This window comes from Helobdella robusta, assembly GCF_000326865.2.
Source record: "Helobdella robusta unplaced genomic scaffold HELROscaffold_12, whole genome shotgun sequence".
NCBI lineage: Eukaryota > Metazoa > Annelida > Clitellata > Rhynchobdellida > Glossiphoniidae > Helobdella > Helobdella robusta.
The window spans coordinates 4,045,629-4,070,021 of NW_008703664.1; the positions used below are offsets into that span (position 1 = coordinate 4,045,629).

At 32.0% G+C, this 24,393-nt stretch overlaps 3 protein-coding genes across 3 annotated transcripts; 2 read left to right on the plus strand and 1 right to left on the minus strand.

Moving 5' to 3' along the window:
- The first annotated feature begins 318 nt into the window (after positions 1-318).
- Positions 319-11,892, plus strand: HELRODRAFT_190406 (hypothetical protein). The gene is made up of 17 exons (XM_009013766.1): positions 319-431; positions 1,210-1,270; positions 1,405-1,538; positions 2,619-2,727; positions 2,935-3,022; positions 3,330-3,417; positions 3,853-3,959; positions 4,254-4,419; positions 4,973-5,109; positions 6,491-6,548; positions 7,096-7,220; positions 8,336-8,423; positions 8,516-8,673; positions 9,448-9,555; positions 10,006-10,168; positions 10,464-11,123; positions 11,260-11,892. Exons 1-16 carry the CDS (start codon positions 407-409, stop codon positions 10,685-10,687), a joined length of 1,839 nt encoding a protein of 612 aa, XP_009012014.1. The 5' UTR covers positions 319-406; the 3' UTR covers positions 10,688-11,123; positions 11,260-11,892.
- A 3,911-nt stretch (positions 11,893-15,803) lies between these two features.
- On the minus strand, positions 15,804-18,135 carry HELRODRAFT_168079 (hypothetical protein; the record flags this gene model as incomplete). Its single annotated transcript, XM_009013767.1, has 2 exons — positions 15,804-17,947; positions 18,027-18,135. The coding sequence occupies 2 exons, from the start codon at positions 18,133-18,135 to the stop codon at positions 15,804-15,806; spliced, it is 2,253 nt and encodes a 750-aa protein (XP_009012015.1).
- A 4,538-nt stretch (positions 18,136-22,673) lies between these two features.
- On the plus strand, positions 22,674-24,030 carry HELRODRAFT_168080 (hypothetical protein; the record flags this gene model as incomplete). The annotated part of the gene is made up of 5 exons (XM_009013768.1): positions 22,674-22,887; positions 22,951-23,058; positions 23,138-23,215; positions 23,277-23,363; positions 23,486-24,030. The coding sequence occupies 5 exons, from the start codon at positions 22,674-22,676 to the stop codon at positions 24,028-24,030; spliced, it is 1,032 nt and encodes a 343-aa protein (XP_009012016.1).
- Positions 24,031-24,393: the final 363 nt, after the last annotated feature.

Here is a 24,393-nt window from a genome sequence, read left to right on the forward strand (position 1 = left end):
AAAATATATCAAAAAATCAATCAATCAATCAATCAGTTAATCAATCAATCAATCAATTAATAAATAAATCAATCAATCAATAAAATAAATTAAAATTTTTTTTTACATTTGTTAATATATGTAATTTTTATAAATCCGATAATAAAAAATGTTTTCTCATTATTCAAACATATATATGAAATAAAAATTTTATAATTTTACATTTATAATTTAATAATTTATATTTATAATTAACACTTATAACTTTTTTAAGTGTTTATTCCATGGATATATATAATATCCATAATATCCATGGTTTATTCTAAGAACGTATCTGTGGTGTCTTCACTGATGTCAATATTTAAGAAACTTTTGTTTATTAGTTGAAATTTTTAAATAATTTTTCTCATTTCTCATTTATAGCACTATGAACGCTCAAGTAAACAAAAAAGGTTTGTTATTATTTTTTGTTATCTATTTAGGCAGTTTTTAAAGGGATTTTTTCAGTTTACTAATCACCAACTAAAAGGTCGTGGCGGCATGATTTTTGATTTTGATGGCGCTATTTGTCTCTCTGTTTGTAATTTGTATTGTTCTGCTTCTGATTTTCTGCTGAACTGTTGGCGAAATAAAAGTTAAACTACTTTAAATTTAAAAAATGGTTCTTTTGACTGTGTTGCGAATCTTCCATTAATGGCATTAATCAACATGTTTGATCTTCTGTAAAATTTTATTGGCTTTTCTATTTTAATATTTTATAGTCATAATTGCATAATTGCTAAGTAATAATGGCCTACCTACCTAAATAAAATCTCAATATTTTTAATTTTTTCATCCATCCATTGCAAAATTGCATCAATCATCTTTTCATCTTTTTTCACATAATCAGTTCAATTCACCACATGCAATAATAATGAAAGGAATTTTATGGTTTTTCTTTTCTAATTTTTTGAAAAACATTCTTCCAATAACAATATCTGAGTTCATTTAATTTGCTAAACTTTGATTGAAATTGAGCAGGCAGGTTTTGCCCCATTGTGGATCTCAGGAAGGTTTTTAACCTCCCAAGTGTGCCCGGTTTAATTGTTGATAAACTGTAAAGTTTACTTTGAAAATCTTAAAATGCAATTATTGTTAATATTTTGGTGCCTAATCTTTATCAGTTTGATTGATGCTGAATAAATAAATTTAACAGTTCAATTTATATTTATAATAAAAATAATTCAACAGTTTATGCCATTAAAGCGAAGAAAAAAAGAAAACCTAAGAAACTTAAACCCGAAGAGAAGCCGTGAGTAATTTAATTGTTTGCAATGATTATTATCTACATTAAGTAACTGATAGAAAACTGCAAAGGCTAACAGTTTAAAATTTGTTTGACATAAATTAATAAAAATAAACTTATTTATAAATGCCTGTCTGAAGGCAAGAGCAGGCAGATTATGTGATTGAGAAAGAAGGAACGGTTAACGATTCAACTTGCAGCAGGTCTGATGACGAGGAGGAGATATTGGGATCCGACAATGACGAGCAAGAGGACCCTAAGGACTATGTCAAAGGTGTTTTTCATGGTTTTATTTTTGTCAAGTGATTGTTAACAATATTTTTAAGTGTTAGTTATATGTGTTAAGTATTGTAGATGTTAGTGATTTATGCAGATGACTTCAGAAAGTAGTTGTTTCTTGGTAAAGCATGAAAGAGATTTTTCAAAAATTAAAACGGCTGAATTTAGGAAAGAACAAATTTAAGAAGTGAAGGCTGGTGGTAGTTAAACAAAAAAAAGCAGTCTTTGGAACCATTAAACAAAATGGTTACAAGGAATGATTTGAAACATTCATCACTATGCATTTATTAACGTGCCTGTGTAAGTGAATAAATAGACATGAAGAGTGATTTACGTAACTGATCTTGTTAGCTAAGGTTTACATTCCGGGAAGGGAATTCTTACATCAGGTCTTAAGTCAGAGCTTTATGGTTTTTTTGTATTATAGTAGGGATATATAAATTTTAAAATTAAAATGATGTTGCATGTTCTCTTTGTGTTAATGGCTAGAAGGAGAGGTTGATGATTTGAAAATAAATGACTTTCAAGTCAAAGGAAATGAATTAATTTTAGTGGAGCAAAAGTAGTTTTTATAACCTGATGAAAAAAGAAAATGTTTTTGTTTTCATGAGAAAGATTAATCACGCAATTTCATTCAACAAAATGAATCTTAGTTTTGCAATGAGAATGCCTGAACAGAGCCGAAGTTTTATATAAAGCCGTTAATTAAAAAAACTTTGAAAGCAGTCAGGCGGTTGCTGAAGTTGCAAGAGAATTCACTAGCATGGTTGAAGTATTGGCTACTAGCAGGAAATCCATACAAAGCTATAGATCACTACCCAGTACAAAAGAAGTCCATTCAATATCTTAACTAAGGTATCTTGAGTGAGGTATCAGATGTCAGTTACAAAAACAGAAATGCCAAATATTGTATTTACTTGCCAACTCTGTCAGTGTGTTTTTTTCGTTCTGATTCTCGTACAGATTGTGGTTTGAATTTTTTATGAAGACTTTTTCTTTTACGTCTAATTAATTTTTAAGCTGCATTTTAGTTACATAATAACAAAGTTGAATATGAATGGAAAATGTTTTCAAGGTGGCTACCATCCAGTGAAGATAGGCGACTTATTCAACGGGCGATATCACGTTATAAGAAAACTTGGCTGGGGCCATTTTTCAACTGTCTGGCTCTGCTGGGATCTTTTGTCAGTATCTCCTCAGTTTTTTATTCGGAAAAAGCTTTTTTAATAAATATTTCACAGATTATATTTTTTATGTTTTTGTTTGGTTTTATGATATAATATATATGACTAATTTATTGGTCAAAATGAATGGCTAAACTAATTAAGGTTGATAATATATTGACATTTTATTTTGTATAGAAATTATATAATTATCATTTAATTTTAAAGGTCTTTGAGGTTTGTTGCATTGAAGATTGTCAAGAGTGCTCCACATTATACGGAAACTGCTGTTGATGAGATCAAGCTACTCACCTCTGTTGGTATTCTCTTTTTGTTATTCAAATTAAAGAGATTTTTATTATCAAATATATCTGCTCTTTTTCATTATTTGATTGATTAATTAATTGATGTCTTAGTTCGTTTATAGTTCATTATCCAATCTAATAGGTATTGAAATAATTCTCATTTCTCCACAGCTTTTAAAAAGTTGTACTCTTAGATTAATTTTTTTTAACTTTACCCCTACTCATATCTCTTGAATGCATGAATAAATTAGTTAATGCATGGAAGAAAGAATTAGTTAATGAATGGATGAATAAATGCATGAATGAATGAATGGACAGGTAAGGGATGCTGATCCTCTGGACCCATTTAGAGAAAGAACTGTTCAACTACTTGACGACTTCAAATTATCTGGTGCCAATGGAACACGTTTGTTTTTTTGATTATGTTTTTGATTAAGTTTTAGGCCGTAAGTGCAACAGTTCTGTGATTTTTATAAATGAAAATTTAACAACTAAATTGTAATTTAACAACTAAATTGTCATTTTAACTCTAACCATAACCCTTATTTTAGCTATGTAATCGCAAATTACATGTTTCTCGTTTTTGTTATTAAAAAATAAAAACTGTCCAGAGCTAGAGGTTTAATGAATATGTACATTGTGTATATATAATACGTGTATATACATACAAACTTACATGCATGTATATACATACATAATATACATATATAAGATACATATTGTGCTTGAATTAGCTATTTGCTGGCAACTTTGTTCATTTCATTTCAATTTGATATCTGTTAACTGTCCAATAGTTCATATTTAAATTCCTGTTATCTTTTGTATCTCTTCTATCATCTAGATATGTGCATGGTGTTCGAAGTGCTGGGTCACAACCTGCTTAAACTTATCATTAAATCTGATTATCATGGTATACATCTGCAGAATGTTAAATCAATCATCAAACAGGTTTGTTTTGGGTCTTCTTATAGGCCTCGATTTTTACTTTCTAAAATGTTGATTAGTAGAAAGATTCACTTTTTTGTTAGAGCAAAAATTATTAAATGAAATTTCGGTTTTTGTTAGTTTTTGTACTCAACTTTTTTATCAATATTTATAATGATATGTTTTTAAATGTTAAATTCAAGCACATGAGAAATGCTGTGTTCTAACCTAACTCATCAGACATTTTAGCTAACGTTATTATCTTAGTTATAAAATGTTGCAAATGAGATGCAGATGAATAAATTCGATTTTTGCCAGACTCTTCAGGGCCTACATTATCTTCATACGAAGTGTCAGATCATTCACACAGATATCAAACCTGAAAACATTCTCCTGTGCGTCTCCGATGAGCACGTAAAGAAGCTGGCCTGGGAGGCTGTCGAGTGGCAGAAGTTGGGCATCAAACAACTGCCTGGCTCTGCTAGTACGGTTTTTCAAATCTTCATTATATATTACATTTATAATTGGCTTACATTATATTAACATTTTTCATTCAAATTTTTTTTTGTTTTATGTCAAGGAGATCATTTCGTTTAACATTCTTTGTATCAAGTAGTTTTTCATCAAATGTTTATTCCATCTAGTGCTCATTTCGTCCAACGCATTTCATTTAATCTTACAGAAGTTTAAGTACGGCGATGGTACTGGTTTCATGGTAAATAAATATATTTTAACTATATTGGCAATCAGTTTGGAAAGACTTTTTAGGACGTGCTTATCATTGAATGGTCCAATTAAATTTTGGCAGTTTTTAAAAAAGGCAACTGCACAGAGCTTTTTAAATTTTGTATTCAATTTTGGTTTTAGAGTTTGATGAAATAAAATGCAACAAAATGATCTATTGCAAAGATGTTCATCATTGGGGTCATAATTACCTGCTGCATACAATCCTTCCATTGAATGACTGGACTCACAAAATTATGAAATCTCTTCATTTATTATTTATCGCACATATGTTTTACTTTTTTCATAATTAGTTAGTACTGCTCCCAAAGAGAAAAACTCTGCAAAAGTATCAAAGAATAAAAAGAAAAAATTGAAAAAGAAGGCAAAGAAAAACCAGGAACTATTGGAGAAACAATTACAGCATCTGGAATCTCTATCTATACGCGATGTTGTTTTTTTTCAAATTCATTAAATTTTTATTCCCTTTTATTTTTTAAATTGATTGATTGATTAATTAATCAATTATTTATTTATTTATTTTATTTGATTGAAGTACTGTGTGTAAACCCTGAAACATGACCTTTGAACTAGTGTGTTGCAATATTATTTTAGATGTCGATATTAGGAGGTAGACGGATTTGATTTTGATTATTTTGATTCCATTCAAGCAATTCGAGCAAAATAGAATAAAACTTATTTAAAAAAATATATTGTGACATCATAATCACCTTTGGTGAAGCTCGATATATTGACTTGGAAACTTTGAGATTCCACAAACCAATCTAAGAAAGATTAGTAGAATTTGCAAAAGTCAAAGAATTTAAGCAACAAACACAAAACCCAACAGCAAGAAAGGGACATGGGAATTGTCCGATAAAAAATGTGCACTTGATAGATTTGGGTTAGGGTTAGGGGCTATTAAAACAGAAAAATGGAGACAGTGCAATTTTTCTATAAAAAATCAGAAAGGTAGAACAAGTTGAACATGAACAGTGTGTGTACTTAGATTGATTTATAATCAAGATTTATAATCAGTGACAATGATTTCTCAAAAGACATTTCCACATAACATGTTGGTGTAACTTTTAAAGAGTTCAAGTGTTCACATAGTTTACTGAATCACTAGCCAAATCCAATTATTACTTTTTAATTCTTTTTAAATATCACCAGTACTTCCTATTGTTTTTAAAGATTCAAAGACATTTTAATCAACAATAAATCTTTTTGTATCACCTTATTCATAACACTTGTTATAAACACTAAAAATGGCATTTAATGGCTCTTTGGAACACTTTTATCAAACTTTTTGATAGACGCCTTATTTTGTTAATTTTGTTTGACATGACCATGTTTGACATTTTGTTTGACATGACATGACCAAGAAGCAAATAAACATTTTTGGCAGTAAAATTTTGATTATGTATTGGCAGTTTGAGTTTTTGAAAAAATGAGGGATCTTTTTCAAAGTGTTCTCCATTTTTACTTCCATGCTGTGTGTGTACTGTTAACTTTTTCATGTTTGTATGAAATTAAATTTATCGACCATGTAACTTAATATGAAACACTCCAATAGTTTCTTTGAAAAATTTTCCACATATAAATGTTCATCTTTAATCACATTCTAAAATTCTAAAATGAACCTAAAATTCCAATCTCTTCATGATTGTTCTGATGCGAGTCTTATTTCTTGCAATGTTATTAGTTTTTTCATCACAATTTTTCAAAATTTCATCGTATGGTTATACAAATTGTAAATTTTTTAATTGATTTTTTTTCATTAGTAAACAATTTATTTTAATTGTTTTGAAATAATTCAAAATTACCCTCAGAATCCTGCTACAAAATCTGATTCTTCGAAAAGAGAAGTTCCCTTGGACAATCAAAAAGGTTGAATTGCCTCATTTCTGCATTTTTCGTTGATCATTGTATTAATGTATTTCATTCATGTATTGAGTATTTGATAAATAATTAACTTTTATTTGTATCTGTTGAACATTGGAATATCTCATTTCTGTTCACTTTCTTTTAAGAGCAAACTTGTTTCTGGATCTCCGTAAAGTGGTAGACTTTAATTCACGCTCACGTTGGTGATCAATCTATTTGCTCCACTCTGCCTATTAACCTATTTCATTTTAGCTGACAACCTATTTTTCAACGGAAGCTTAATATTGCCTCCAAACCTTTATTGCTTACAAACGACGTTTCATCAATTTCATTTTTCCACTTTATTCTTTTACTTCCAAATCTTTTCTTTGCAAGTTACACAGTGAGTCATCGAGCTGTCGGCTGCAAACTTTTTTAACTTTGGACCTTCTGAATTTTAAACTTTTCGAACTTTTGAATTTTCAGTTATCCAAGTTTATAAAACTTATTTCCATTTACCTGCTTCAGTCATTTGTTATCAAGTTAATAAATTTAAATCATTTCACAACAGTTCTGCCTTTAGAAATGAATGGCAACGAATTATTTGATACAAACAGTATTGAGAACAACTTGGAAGTTATAGAGCAAGGTGATGGCAAAGATACTAGGACGACTCTTAGATTTGCCGACAGCGAGGTTGGTTTAAATAATTATTCCTTTGAATCATTTTCCTTGATAGACATAGACAAAAAATGAAAACAATAATAATACCATCCAAATTTGTTGCCATGTGTCCGATTGTGATGATGTTTACCATTTCCAGTACTGGGTTTCTTATTTAACATTCGTCTTTCAACAGTTTACAATTTGCAACAAATTGTCAACGATTTACTCAACAGTCTGAGGACCCAACAAAAATTAATTAGTGCGTAGTGAGTGATAGATATAATTAATAAAAATATATTAAAAATAATAGTAGCAAATTGTAATAACAAATGAGAAAATGACTATATATTATCATGTACCTGGTAGAGATAAGATAGTAATATTTTAACTATCGGATTGCAAGCAGAACATACAAATGCACACAGTTAACAGTTTGCGTTAAAAGATTCATTGAACAGATGAGTTTAACCGCTTCTTGAAATATTCTTAAGAGCTGCCCTGAAAAACATCTAATGACGGGGATGATAGGAGCAAGCTTAAAAACAAATGTTTACCTTATGTCAAATTTGATCTGCAAACCAGCATTTTCAGTTTATTTGCCGATTGTAAAGGGATCTCTCTATAATCACAGGAACATACACACCTATCCAAAATATTTTTAGCGTCTATCGTCTACATATACACACATTTATATATTATAGGGGCTGCATGTTGATTTCTGTTATTTTAACTTTTTGTCATTCAACCATTCCTTTCAAATGAAAATCTTCTTGACACACTGGGACAGTTATCTAATTCTTTTTTTTAAAGATAAATTTATTCAGGTTGTTCTATATTAAATGAATAATAAATCCAAATTTAAATAATAAATCCAAATTTTTCAACTTCGTTTTTCAACAAATTTAGAAAACAAAATTTAATTGGTCCAAGTAATTCTGTACATGTAGCAGTTTTATCTTACTGTTAACAGGATTACTTTTATATCAATTCATCAATGTTACTACATTTGTTAAATAATTATTTAAATATTTGAAAAAAAATTCAAATTAGTCATATGTTTAATTAATTAAATTTTAAAATATTGAAAATAAAGTTATGAACGACTTTCTTACAATTCAATCATGCATTACAAATATTTAACACAGGGAGACGTTGTGAAAGATACAGTTGCAAACAACAATCTTGAAATAAGACAAGCCAAATCTATTGAGGATGGAGAGGAATCAAATGAAGGTTGTTGCCATTCCATAATCATCTTCTTCACGGAATTTTTTTAGCAATTCTCAACTGTTTCAGTTTAATAGATAGCTAACGTAATTTTGCAGACGAAGCCATTGAAGAAATATGCAACGAGCCTGCCTCACCATTGCCTGCAACAACTGCAACAACTGTCCTTCAGTCTCATCAACACAAACCCAATCCCAGTAAAGAACCTTGCGAGCTTATTGTAAAAATTGCTGATCTGGGAAATGCCTGTTGGACTGTTAGTTTCAAATTTATTTGCTAATAAGTTCAGTAACACTCAATCATCAGTTTAATGATTTTGTAGCTACCATAAAAGTTCTTTATTTTTGGTATCAAATGGTTGATGCATGAATGATAAGTTTATTTATCTAACAAATAGGTTGTTTATTACCTCAAACTAAACATAGCATATGTATAGAATAGTGAGGTGCTACTAGCGTTTCCGTGCTTCTATGGCGTAGAGAAATTAACCAGGAAGGAGCCGCGTATTTGATGTATGAATAATGAGCATATGACAGTGTCACTTTGTATTATGTAGGGTTGTTGCCGAACGGAGCTCCGTTTGGATATTTGTCCTTGCTGCACAATCCAGTCATATTTGGCTCTGCTTGGATGTCATTGCAGGATAGTTCGTCGGATAAGCAAAAATATATATACCTTATGACCTACATTTACAATAATATTTGTTAATGCTGTTCATGAGCCTGAATATATTGATGGTACCTTTTTTAATTTTATCTTTGCTATTTGTATTTATTTAAAATTTAATATTGTGCTTTAAAATATATGAATGTCACTTTTAAATGGAAGTGTCTGAGATTTATAATAATAAATTTAAAAGATCTTTCAGTGTTTAATCGTCTGCTTGAGGCTGTTGTTACTTGGTATTTGATATTTCTAATTCATTTATTCATTGCACGCACACAAATTTTATGCAATGCTTTTGAGGTTGCGCGGCAAGCTCATCCATTTTTCCAATTATTATTTACTTGTGTCAATAAATTTTTATTAGTACCGTCACTTTTCTGAAGACATCCAGACCCGGCAGTACAGATGCCTTGAAGTGCTCATTGGCAGCGGCTACAATACTGCAGCCGACATCTGGAGCACAGCTTGCATGGTCGGTTCATTTTTAATTCTATATATTATATTTAATTTTTTAATTCAATCAATTTTTGCAGTCTATTTATTCATTTTTTTTTGCAAACATTGTTTGTTCAAATGATATAATGTTCAACAGTTTCACACCATTATCAGAATTTTTGAAAGCTAAAACTGTTACTAGCATCATTAACATTCAAGCTCTTGAAAATTATTCAAGAGTTGACTTTCGTTTTAATTCTAAAGTAGAACAACACAATGGATTTGCTCTGATTTTCATTACCATACATTATGATAATTTATTATCTTAAATCTATAAATAAACATAAACTAATTGAAAATTAAATAACTTCATCTTAAATAATTTAGTTAGCGCTTGTTTTCTGACAAACGTACATATCTTGGTTATTGTGTTTTGAAGCAGTGCAGTTTTATTGAGTAATTATTGCTGCATATATTTCCATACCAGGCTTTTGAATTGGCGACAGGTGAGTACTTGTTTGAGCCTCACTCAGGTGACAACTATTCAAGAGATGAAGATCATCTGGCTCACATCATTGAACTTCTTGGACCCATACCGAGACACATAGCTTTATCAGGCAAATACTCCAGAGAATTTTTCAACAAACGAGGTATAAACTTTATTCTGCTAATCTTTGTAAAAAAAAATATATTCATGTGATTTATTGCTATGAATTTATTAGAAAGGAACTGATCTAAGCATGTCTTCGATGATTAAGCAATGTGCTGATGCTTTTATCCAAACTCATCATGTTGTAGGTTTTCAGTAAACAGCATATCATTATTTTCGACTCGTGAAATATTTGACTATTTTTATATGTTGCTACTTGAAATGATTTATTTTAAAAGTTTTTACATTTTTGGTAAATCTATGACTTTTATTTCGCCGTCAAATTTTTGTAACAGGAGAATTGAGACATATTGACAATTTGAAGCCGTGGGGTTTGTATAGCGTTCTCATTGAAAAATATCAATGGCCAGAAGGTGATGCTAAAGAATTTACAAGTTTTCTTTTGCCAATGTTGGAGTACGACCCGGCTCGAAGAGCCACCGCAGAATTTTGCCTCAAACATCCCTTCCTCTATGACGATTTCAATTCAGAGATGGGATTATCAAGTACTACCAATTAGGTAGTGGTAAAAAATTTGCTTAGGTAATGACGTTTTTGTGGCTTCAACATTTCAATAAATTTTGAATCAAAAATACTCTTAAGAAGGATCAATTTTAATTATTAGTGCGTTTATCTACATTAAAATAAATATGTACATAATTTATAAAAACGAATTTCTATCATGCTTCTTCCAATTTTAAAGAATGTTTCTTCTCTTGAGGAAATTGGTAGAGAAATAGGTTGTATTTTAGCAAGTTACGTTTGCTCATAATTTTTAATTAACCAAATTTTAATCTTTTTGTTCCCATATCCTCCACCGAGTCATCATCACTCATGATCTGCTCCCTATTGGCTTGCACTTCTGACTGTGAGACCGATTTTAATGTTGTTTCATTTGAGTGATCAGTTTAATTGCCTTGCACTGTTCAGTAAATTAACAATCCAGTTCTTCATATGTAAATATTTTTTAAATAATTTAGTAACACTTTTAAATTTGATGTATCATTAATGTAACATTGATTAGGGGCTTCTCAATATTGTCCAATATTGCTTGAAAATGCAAGCCCAAACTCTAATATTGTCTATTCGCAGGTAGCAGTCTTAGCAGCAACATTTTCTAACGATTTTCGGCTCAGATTTCAATTTTAATTGATTCATTAAAAACTCTCAATATATATCTTTAACATGTTTATTGTAGGAACATTAAATTCATTCAAAGTTTTTTTTATTAGCGAAACGTGTATATAAATTCATACATTGTTCTTTTTCACTGATCTCCCTCGAGTACAAATAAAATGTTATTTACGTTTCGACCAGTGGCGTAGGCAAGAGGGTTTTGGGGCTGAGGTCCTTCCGCGGTGGAAAATTTTGATAAGGATAAGGCCATAATAAACAAAATCTTTATATTAATTTGAAAACATCGGGACTGGAAGCTATTTCAGTCATTTCACAATAACAAAACCGAGGTCAAATTTCGCACAAAATCACCGAAATATGCTACTATTTGTGTGATAACCATAATAGTAGTCAACTTATTAAAAAATTTAAGCCCCCACAGTAAAAACCTGGCTACGCCACTGATTCAGACATATGTATAAAAAATGTTTGTTGACATATTAGCACGTTTGCTACAAATTTACATTTTTTTTACATAAACCATTTTTAAGAAACTTTATGATGACACTGTTATTAAGTATAAATGAAATAAAACCAAAGATTTTATGATAAGTATAGCATTCATTTTAAATGGTGGTTTTGCGAAAAACATTTATTAAAGTTAAAAGGTGAATATAACAGCGATATCAATAAATTATTTTAAGTACAAGTAAAGACAGGCTTCATTTCTTTTCAACAGTCTCCGCTTTTTTTTGTTTTTCCCTCATCCGGTCGGCATCCCTGAATAATCAAAATGAAGTAATTTTAATATGCTTATCAAATAGTGAACTTTATCGTAAATGAAAAGTAGGCGAGAGGCTTATGTTATTTGAAACTATTTATATCATTTTGACAATGTTTTATTTATAATAGAAAGAAGGGTTGTTTTGAAATTTTGAAACAGTTTGAAAAATAACTTGGAGAAATTTTTTGCAATTTCGTGCTGAAGTGGAATAAATAAAATACATGGCAGTTACAATGACTTGATTTCAGCTTGTCTCCATGAAAAGTGCGTGAATGCGGTTGTGCTTAAATATTTTTCTTAATCTTCTTTACAGTTACACCATTAGCACTTCCTTATTATTGGTAGTATTATTTTTGTTATTATTCAATAAATAGTTATTTATGCACACTTATCATATTACATGACACCTAAAGACTGACTTCCACTGGACCCTCTTAAAAATATCATGACATTTTACCATTGACATTGTGCTTCTAACAGTAGCTAGCTTTTAAAATTTATACCATTAATTATCATGGAAAATACTTACTAAGTCTTATTAAGTCAGCACATCAGTAAAATGAGCCTCATTTTTGACACATTAAGAAATTATTTTCAATCAAGAAGTATATTTATTATAAAGTCAAGAGATTAACAAAAAATAAAAATAAGAGCTGATCAAAAAAACGTGATAATTTTCTTTAGATAAAATAATTGTTTCAATTCCACATCAATGAACGAAAATAAGTAAAACCTTTCTTTACGCTCCTGAAGACTTGTTCCCTTATTACCTTGCAATTCATCAGCCTTCTTGGCTTTGGCCGAAGTGTTCTTCATATTCTTGGCCCTAGCTTGTTCTCTTTGATTTCCTCCTTGAAATTAAGTTGTCATTATTTAGAGGCATTTTTGTAAAACTTATTCATCCAGAATAATTCCTTACACATATTAGTAATGAACAAAAAAGTTTACTTGTTGCATTGCCGACATTGGAAATAAATTAACTGGGGATTATGGTTGGTCAAATCACACTTCATTTTACAATTTTTAATTAAAAAAACGAAAATTTTTGTTTGTCAATTGACAACAAATGGTTTATTCTATTTGTAAAAACGTTTCTGTGAATGATTAAATGATAAATAGATATATAAAAAAAACTTTTTAATTGCTGAATTAACTGTAACTAAAAACTAAAATTAAGCTGCAAACGCAATATTAAAAATATATACCTTTAAATTCTCAACTTTTAATGAAACTCCTGATTAAATAAATCTGAATAGATATCTAGGGTTTTTTCTTAGGAATACTAACAATGGGAAATTCCTAACAAGCATGAAAGAATCTGACGTTGCAAGTAAGGATCAAACCAAGACCAGGATAAAACATAATATATGTATAAAAGAAATAAATTGCTAACATTAGCATTAGTATCAAACATTTTCATGTGCTAGTTAAAACGTTTTTGGTTAAGTTAATCACTATGTTGTGTTACATGCCTTTATATTATAAAGTGCTGCTCTCATTCTGAAATAAGGCAGACACACCTTGCTGTGTGTTACGCTTTCTATTTGAAGAACTTCGGATATTTTCAGCTAAGGGATGTTGCATGCATTAAGAAGACTGCCAAAAGAAAAAAATAAATTGCTTGTGCCATTTCTGAAATACCAACACAATTCCTCCATTATGTATATTAAAAATCATTCTGATATTTGTATACGTTCAAAATAGTCAATTAGGCAAAAGTCTAGCAGAGGATAATTGCAGGTACCAAAGGCTGTTGCAGAGGGTAACAGCAAGTACAAAAATTGTTGCAGAGTGAATACAGGTTACAGGTAAAAGAACTGTTGCAAAATGATTGAGGATACAAGAGTTTTTGCAAAGAGTAGCTGAACACGCAAGAGCTGTTGCAGAAAGTGGCTGCAGATATAAGGATTGTAACAGAGTAACTGCAGGTACAAGAGTTGTTGCAAAAAGTAGCTGCCGGAGGTGCTGGTACAAGAACTGATGCAGAGTTGATTGCAGGTGCAACAATCGTTGCAAAGGTACAAGAGCTGTTTCTTAAAGTGAATGGGAGAGAGTTGATGCAAGAGTAACTGCAAGTTCAAGCGCCGTTGAAGAGGTCAACTGGAAGTATATCTTATCTAAACCTGGTCATTAGAGTTTTTATTAAACTAAAGAAAAGAGACAACAATAGTTCATTCAATGAATATTTCCTAACCCTGACCTTAACCCTGACACTAACCAACCCACAATTATTACTAAATATCATTATAGACTAAGAATTATTTATTATTCCATAAAAACATTTAATTTACTATACTTTTAATTTTTCCAAAATAGCTTAAAACTGAACAATCGTTAATGAACATTCACGAGTTTTTTCCAAGTCTCAAACTAGAAAATTCTAATGCTCTGACTATGACACTCTGTACTGATGCTGAAATGAATGGACAACAAAATGTTCAACATTCAACTGTTAATGCATATTGTCATTCAGTTCAATATCAGTTCGTTTAAAGCTCAATCAACCAATTATGAATCATTGTCATATCATATCACAATTGACTATCAGAATCAGAGAATGCTGGATTAGTCTATTAAAATTAAACTAAATTACTAGATAACTATAGTCATAGAACGTTCCCTTCTAACCCCAACACTAACCATCAAAATAATTATTAAACAAATATCATTATAAACTTTAAATTATTTATTTCACAAAAAACATTTAGGCAAAACTTTACATTAGTGCCTAAATGCAAACGAAATTTGAGATTGTGAAGTAAATAGGTGTAAAAGTGAATTTATATTGATAACGCTGAATAAATTAATTAAAATGAATTTATATTAATAATTCTATATGAATAAATTCTTCCTTATGTTTAACTTTTTTTATTAATTATTGTTTTAGATAATTATATAAAATGAATTAAGGTTTTTTATTTCAAAAATGTAATGTTAGGACATAACTTTTCAAAACTGATTGGTTTATTTAATTGATTATATAATAAAATTCTAAAATTTAAATTCAAATTATAACAATTTCTAAAAAATGTTTTTAAAAATATAGTAACCAAAATAATTTTATCAATCAAAAATGTAATTTTTAAAATATTTGAATTTCTTATTCCAAAGATCTTTATCACGACTTCTGAGTCATTTGATTCGGCGCTTTACCTCGAGTTTATTTAATAGTACATACTTTCTTTTTCTATTATGAATCAAGTGGACAGGGTTAATAAATACATTGACGGTCACAGATTGTTGTATCAAGAAATGATTTGTGACAATTGCACCAGTGATATGACTGTAAGGTAGGGTGGTTCAAAAAAAATTTTTTTTTAATATTTAAGTGCACACCCCCTGTATTTTTTCCTTAGCTGAAAGTTAGCATGTGTGCAAAATTTCATTCAATTCTGACAATATTTAGAGGTTGCTCAATGACATTCAGTTTTTCACCATATTTAGCATATAAGCGAATATTGGTCAGTGCTACAATTTTGTGTTTAATGTTTATTTTGCAGTAAAATGAACAACATTCTTGTGAAAATCATGTAAGATTTAACAGTTCTACAAATTTATACTCAAAATAACAAAATATTCAACACTAAACAAACAGTTCTCACAAGGTAAAGGCAACTTGATTATGCCAAACGAAAGTTCAGTACTGTTAATCTTTGATTGAGAAACTGAAATTAACTTGAGGCAATTAATGTACTCAGTTTATGTTTTTCTGTTAATCACTCATAGTATGTCAGACTCAAAACATAGCAGCAGCTGCTTGAGCACTGGCTAATGTGCGCTTAGAGGAGTCCGGAATACGTGTTCGATTGTCCTCCACCACCTGTATCAGTTTTTGCAGTTCTGTTTCATTTTTGGTTATAGACTGGTTAAAATTTGTCATGAGTGCCACAGTGCGTTCTGCAGTGTCATTAACGACCTTAAGTGACTTCACAACATTTGCTACTTTTTGAAATGAAGGAAAATCATTCCATGAGTCTGGTTCAGTTTCACGCAAGATAGCAACATCCATTCCAAGTGATAACAATGCAGCACGAGATGTACCTGATACCAGATCATGCAGTGGTTTGCTTTTCACCTGTTCCAGTTCAGTTGCAGGATATTTGACACCTCGCACACTCCAGTCAGAATCTACTGCAGTCATTGCTTCCACAATCAACTGCTTCTCAGCATTTGCAACCTTATTTGAGAACAATGACAGCCAAACCATTTCTGTACCGAGATACCGCAGATGATTCTTCAACTTTTTTGTGGCAGCACTTGCTACATTCTTGTTGATTTCAGAGTATTGTTCAATTCTGCTCAGAAGTTGCAGGTCATTGACTGGTGCATCACTGGGTATTGGGCACAACATCCATGCTGGCACATATATATGGGTTGCAAATAGGCAGAATTCAGTTAAACTTTTTGTTTCAGTTGCTGTTAGCTTGAATTCATTGCGGAACAAATACATTTTGAGACAGTAGATCACTTTGGCCTTCCATCTGGCCATGTGATATGCTCCAGGAACACAGAAATGGTACTTGCCATCAGTCTGCATTGGATAACCCAGCACTAAGAGACAGAGTTCAACCAACTCCTTGTAATCCTCTCGTGGGATGTATGAGCTGTCAGCTGAAAGAAAACATGTCAAAGATGGTACTATGTCAGACCGCATTATCTGTAGCAATGAGTGGTTCATCCTGTCATCATCAAGTGGCTTGTGGTTTGACTGATTTATATTTGGCCAGTAGGCTCGAAATCTTTCAAACATTCCAATGTTGGGGCCACGGCTTGGACCAAACAGAACTGTGAAAACTTCACCGATTATCAATTCATGTACATGATGACGACAAGCAAAGTGCAAGAGATTTCTATGGAGCAGTTTCTCCAGCAAAACACATGCTCCACTTGACGTCCCAGTATTGGCAGCAGTAGTATCAAAGCACATGCCTATAATGTCTTCACTAACGTCCCATAATTTGAGCAACTGAAAAGTTGCATTGGCCTGTGCTTGTCCCATGCTTGATGCAATTTTAACAATTCCTAAGATTTTCTCCACATTACAGCCAGTCACAACAACAGCCAGTCTATCAGTTCTGGAGTGTGGATCATCATTCATGATCTTCCCATCCCAGTGAACCAGAAGGTGGTTTCTGTCACGATCCTGAAATTGTTGACGAATACTGCTGTCAATGGTTGATCGATGTTGCTGTCGTTTACGATGAACTGTGGAACGTGACAGAGATGTATCCCTGATGTCTTGCCCACTAGCTTGTGCAATGGCTGCTGCTAATACTGTGAACTTTCTATCTGACAGGTTTATTCTATCCAGTGCTGAAGCAACATCTGGCGACGACAACATATCCTGCACAGTTCGTGTTTTTTTGCTGGCACTGCTTGACAGACTGTCTTCTACTTCACTGATCTGCTTTTTGTAGTACACTGGAATTTCAATTTCATAGTTGTCCTCTGTGTCCTGCTGTTCACTATCACTGTCATCAGAACTAGATAAATGTAGTGAGGTACTTTCTGTCATCCGCTTCTGCTCTCGCTCTTTTCTCTCTTCTTCTTTGCATTTACGTTGTTCTGTGCGCTCTTCTTTCTTAGTCAGGTCTTTATCAACGCCAATCATTTGCATTCGTCGACTGCCCCTCTGGTCTTCAAGAAATTCTATATCTTCCTGAATTCGGATGAGCTGCATGGCGTGTTGGTGAGCAATATCAAACAGCATGTGCTCATTTTCTTCAAATTCCTTCTCTCGTGCTCGTTGTGCTTCACTTAGTCTGTTTTTGTTCTTTTTTATTAGCTTGTAGTCATCAACTACCGACTTTACTTTTTCTACAACATGAGTATGGTAGGTTGTTGGTATTCTAGCCTTGTTCCACATGTCCATGACCTTATCTGTCGACAGTTTTGCACTTTCAGGCACAGTTTTCTTTTCTACTTGATGATAATAAAAAAAACATTCTCAGGACATCACCTGTTGTAGGCAATACATTTACTGGAAGTTCACTTTGTAACTGTCCAATCAGCCATATGTTAGTCATGCTGCGTGTTGTAAGAGCACCACAGTTTGAATTAGAAGCCATTTTATACGTAGTTAAATATGTACAGTACCGGTATTTCAAAATCACCTCAAATTACTAGTAAATCGACACAGTTAAATTATGCAGATATTTATCCTATTTTACTTTTTGCTGACAACAAATATGGTGACCATAGAATATTTAATAATAATAATGCATTTTAAAATATCTAATATCTATGTTTTGAATTAAGTAAGTAACCAACTTTTGATACTTTTCCAGTTATATTTGTATTTGGTTTCGAAATAATGAATTATCACATTTTTATATAATTTTGAGATGCATGAGCAACCTCTAAATTTAATTTGATTTGTCTTATTTTTGGTTTGTAAGTTTTTAGGACCCAATGGAAACTTTTCAGAGGGTGTGCACTCAAATCAGACAAAAAATTTTTTTCCCCATTCAAATGTGAACCACCCTACTGTAAGGGCATATAAACCAGGCATCAATGGCATAATTTGGCATTGCCCTGTCAGAAGCTGTCAATATGAACCACCGCATGGTTGTTGCTGGTTCGTTTAATCTACTATTGGGTCTGGAGCATGCGGGTAAAAACAGATTGTCGCAAGTTGCAACCGAGCACAAAGTCTGTAATTGATTGGTACAACTTCTGCCATGACATATGTATCTAAAAATGTGTGGATCAAGTTGTACCCATAGGAAGCCCAGAAACAATTATTGACAAATCAAAAATCAAAGAGGGGGCAAAGTTGAATTTGAGAGAAGGGTGGATTTTCGGCTGGATTGAATGAGGTACCAGACATTGCTTTTCAGAGGAGATTTAGGCCCGGGATGAACAAACACTATTACCATTAATAGTAAAATAGATTGCACCAGGAAAAACCATAGTGAATGGCACGCTTACAGCCAGCTTGGAAATATGGGCTAAATCCATTCAACAGTCAATCATTCTTAAAATTTTGTTAATCAGAGATATCAATCAATCTTCGTTTTGCGTCCAGAGACTCGGTTTCCCGAGGTAGGACGTTGTTTCTTTGCCATCAACTTTTTGCGCCAAATTAGACGATCAGTTGTATCCATTTCATTTAAATTTAGAGCTTTCATGTCTTGCTCGATTGTTTGCGACCAGGACTTCTTTGGACGGCCTTTGGGACGTGTGCCAGGTACTTCAACATCTGCAAGAGAAGTTATGGCACTGTTTCCACTTCGTTTGACATGACCAAACCACCGCAGACGGTGTTGCCGGCATTCGTCCTTTATATCATCTAAACCAGCACGACGCAGGATTTCGGTAGATTTGATGTGGTCCTTCAGACTAATTCGTTGCATCCATCGGAGCATTTTCATGTCGGTTCGTTGAAGTTGTTGTTCCAGTTTGGTTGTCATTGGCCATGTTTCTGCACCATATAACAACGCCGGACGTATCACAGATTTATAAAGTCTTGATCGTAGTGATAGTGGGATGTCACGCCGCATATAGATATAGAGGGAAGGAGATGCCATTTATTCCAGGCTGCACGTATCTGTGCTCGAATGGCAGCTTCAGCTGTTCCAGTACAATCCAGAACATCCCCTATATATTGAAACGATGTGACTTTCTCTATTTTAATGGCTTCAAAAACAGTGCTATTTCGAATTTGTTGTTGTGGATTGATGCAAGCAGGACAAACAAAATTGGACACTTTAGATAAAGTACCAATTATTTTTGAACAACGTTTGTGACACCACTGGTTACACTGCTGACACTTGATTGAATTGTTACCTACACCAGCTTTACAAACTGAACAGGGCCATCATCCAGTAGCTGTGGATTGGATGGGTTCACCAGTGTTCATTGCTTTGGTTTTGCTGATGTTGACTTTGAATCCATGATCAGCGAGTCTGGTGTTCCAATCTTCAAACATCTGTGCTGCATTCTGCTCAGACGCGGCTGTTAAAACGATATCATCAGCATATACTAGATTCCAAATGTCACCAGTGCATATCGGTTTTGTGATTTCCTCCATCACAGTTATAAATAACAGTGGACTGAGAATCGAGCCTTGGTGAACTCCAACGCAGATGTCAAATGCATCTGTGTTTTCAACGGTTGTGCTGACAAAAATCTTAGTATTCGTATACATTTCCATCACAAGTCGAACAAAATTTTCTGGAATGAATTGTCGACGTAGACTCCATTTGATTGCTTCACGGGGAACTCGATCAAATGCTTTTTCAAGGTCTACAAAAATGTGTGATAGTTGTTGATGCTTTACGAGGTACTTCTCTTGCAGTTGCCGAAGGATGTGAATTGCATCAATTGTAGAATTCCCCGCTAGAAAACCGAATTAATAATTTCCGATTGTGATGCACGACGTTAATCTTCTCTCAATGATTTTTTCAACAATTTTCAGGGAGTGTTCTAACAGACGTATACCCCGATATGATGAACAGTTCAATGTATCACCTTTGCATTTGTATAGCGGGACTGTCATGCTATAGTTCCATTCAGTCAGCATTGAGCAATTTCTCCAGATTTCACGGCAAAGTTGTAGTAATGTTTGGATACCTGCAGTACCAGATGCTTTGATAATGTCATTTGTGAGTCCAGAGGGCCCTGCTGTCTTTCCATCCTTCATAGCTTCCAGAGCTTCTGTAAGCTCCTCTAAAGTGATGTCTGGAATCGGACCTTCGATGGGTGGAGCGTCAAAGTTAACATTGATGATCATTGTTAATCAGAGATATCCATTGGCAGAATTTGTTTAGCAGGAACAATATGGCCAGATGCCATTTGGAAATATTATTATCCACATCAGAGAAAAAGTGAACATCTTTTGATAAATATAATGCTGATGGCAGTGATGATGATGATGATGACAATTAAACAGCCATTTTCAGGGCCACCTCTCTGACAACAGGGCCACCTTCTGAACAAAGTCTACTTGTTTAGCAATGCTTGAAAAAATATAATTAATAAATAATTTTAAACATCAAGGAAGCATATAATAAAAAAAGAATTACCATGTAAACGCTTCTATTCAAATTTGTCAGTTAATTTCAGCTCCTACACGTCCAGATGCATGAAAGTATACATTATTAATGTCTACGTAGTGGATTGTGTTTTAAAATGCTTACAAAAATGCATGAAACTTTATTTCAGTACCTAATAGTAAATTTACATGTTAAAACACATTCAAATGACTTCATGGAAGTTTATTTTAATCATTAAAATTTTTAATGCCTACTATACAAAAGCATATAATATAGGAATGTACTAATTACTTTAATTTAATGAATCAATGCCTACAATGTATATAAATTTTATATACATTGTAGGTATTGATTATAAAAAAATTATAAAATAAACTTTCTCTTTAAATTAAAAATTAGACAGTAACTATAGACCCGGCCGCCGTTTCTGAACGTAAATATATTACAGACACCGGTTATATAAATTTTTAGACCGCTAAAAATTTGATAACGGCAAAACAATCAAAATATATTTATTTCATATTTATATTTACTTTAGATATAGTGACAAATTTATTTTTTTTAACATAAGTTTTTTAAACATACGCTTCGTAACCAACTTTTACTACGTAATTTTGTGACGCAATATATAGAGTATCTTTGGTTATACATTTCGTTCTCCATTGTTGCTCCTCGTGCTCCGTGTCGAGATTTAGTAATTTTGACGCAAATTTTCTTGTTACTTTGTTTATTATGTCGCTTGTTGAAGGAGAAGAATTTGTTAGTTTTATAGATTTAAAAAAAAATTATCTGAATATGAAAAAGAATCATTTGTTAATTATACTGTTGCTGATTCAACAACGGTGGAAAGAGCACCCCAATAAAAAGAAGCAACCCAATAAAACATTCAGGTGAGCAATTTATGATTACTTATGATAATTATTTTAATAATTTTGTTAAAAATTGTCATAATTCGTAACTGGTTGATTTTGTAATTAGCACACTTTTTTATCACAACATATCTTTGTCACTAAATTAGCCCGCTTGTAATTGTATTGTCTATTACACAATGAAAATCAGTTTGAGTAAAACTGCCATATGCCACGTGTGTGCTTATAATTGTAAAAAATCTAATGCTTTTTGTGTAGTGAGTGCTGAGTTGTAGATTATGACCACACTGCACTCATTGCTTATTTATAATATCTAACCTCTCATATTTTGTGAAAGATTATTATTAGATCATATTATTGTTATAATTATATCATATATATTTTATTTATAATCTTACCTTTATTTATACTTCAGTGATGATCTGATGTATTCTTACATTAAGCTGGGTTGTCAACACTATGGCTCTTATAAAAGCAAAGGATCGGGTAAAAGGCCTAATCAAAAGTATTTTCATTTTTGAATTTTTTTTTTCATATAAGTAATAGTAAATGTTATAATTTATTTTTCAGTACCATCAAACGTGATTGTCCAGCAAAAATAGTTCTTGGAGCAAATAAGAATGGTGATAAATTAATTAGTTGTAAGATCAATCATAAATGATCATAATCATGTAATAGTTCCAGAGACTTTTCAACACACATCACAGCAAAGAAAATTATGCCAGGAAGAGAAACAACAAGATGATTGGTATGGGAGCCAATCCCACTAAGGTGAAAGAGTATCTTTTGCAGGTATCTGGAAAAGTTGTGGAAATTCGCCAGGTGTTAGCTCAATCAGGTCACAATCTCTTTCAGAAGCGTACCAAACAGCTAAAACAAATTGTCAACGCCTGGAAGGATGGTCATGAAGTAGAAGTTGTCTACCTTGGTAATGAATCAATTGATAACCATCAAAGTATGTTTTAAATGTTTATACTGGTAATTAGCCAATGTTATATTTTTACCCACATTTTTAAAGATAAAGAAGGTTTTTGTGGTAACATTCATGAGACTGTGTCATCACCATTGCCTCCATTTCAACAAAGAATTGAAACGGAAAGTGTTGAAGTACTCGAGGATGATCAACGTACTCTTTTTGCATTTCAATTATGTTTTTTTAATATTACTCTTTGTTTTTGCTAATTGTTGTATCTATGTCTTTTCAGGTGTCAATATTGAAACCTTATCTTCACAATTGCTGTCACAGGAAATTGATGCTGACAAAATACCCACTGGTAGTCAAGGTATATTTTTTTACATTAAAACTATGTATCATTATTTTAGTCAATGCACTTGATTCTGCAGATGATGAATATTCTTCTCTTGAGGCCTTGCCACTGCCTTCACAGCAACAAAGATTTGACACTGAAGAACCATGCAGTAGACATACAGGTATTTTTAACTGTTTTATTGAACTTTTTTATCAACATCCATAATTTAATAATTTCCTAAAATATGATATTCTCCCATGTACTATATTTACTTAAATACGTTATTAAATCAAATTTCGGCAGATGATGAAGTTCTTTTTGGAGAAATTCCTGAAGCGTTGCCAGCCACTTCACAGTCACAAGAACTTACAACAGAATCATCATCATTGCCATGTTCAGAGCTTCTTTTTCCCCGAGCTTTTAAATCAAGAGGTCGACCAAAAGGAGCAACACTAACCTGTTTAGGCATGCCTTCAAAACATTGCAAATCTATATCTTTTGCTTCGAAGCCAACAAGAGAAAAGCAAAAATTGATGTTACAATGGTTATTTGGTAGTGGACAAGATTATAATATTAGCAATATTCAATCAGTACCAAGTCAGTTCTTAGATGGACAAGTACAAGAATGTCTATATTTATTGAAAGATTTTTTAGATCTAAATGTTTTGAAAGAAATGATTAATAAATGTTGCAATGAAGAATGGATGTGTGGAACCTGTAGCAATGATCTTAGGGATGTTCGAAGTGTTTCCTGTGATTCCTATCTCAAGTGGTTCCACTTTTCTTGTGCAGGCATCAAAAGGCCTCCAAGTAAAAAAGAATGGTTTTGTAAAGCATGCAGGAAATAATAGCTGAACAATATAATAAAACATTTTATGTATGACTGTATATTATTGGATATATACTATATTGTAGATTAGTGTATATATTTGTATTTTGTTGTCGTAATTCCTTTCAATGTTAAATAAATACAATTCGCCTGAAACGTTTTGAAAGTTTAAAAACTCATCCGGCAATTCAAAGTTGTATTTAAAATTAATTGGATAAGTGGCATTTCTAACAATTTATGTATTTTCTTAAATGTGCTATAAAAAAAAAATTTAGAAATTATAATTAAAACAAATAAGCAGTACAGATATAATATAATAAATATGTAATCTGTAAAAAAAGCAACCTGTAATTATAACACATAAAAAAACATTCAAAATCAA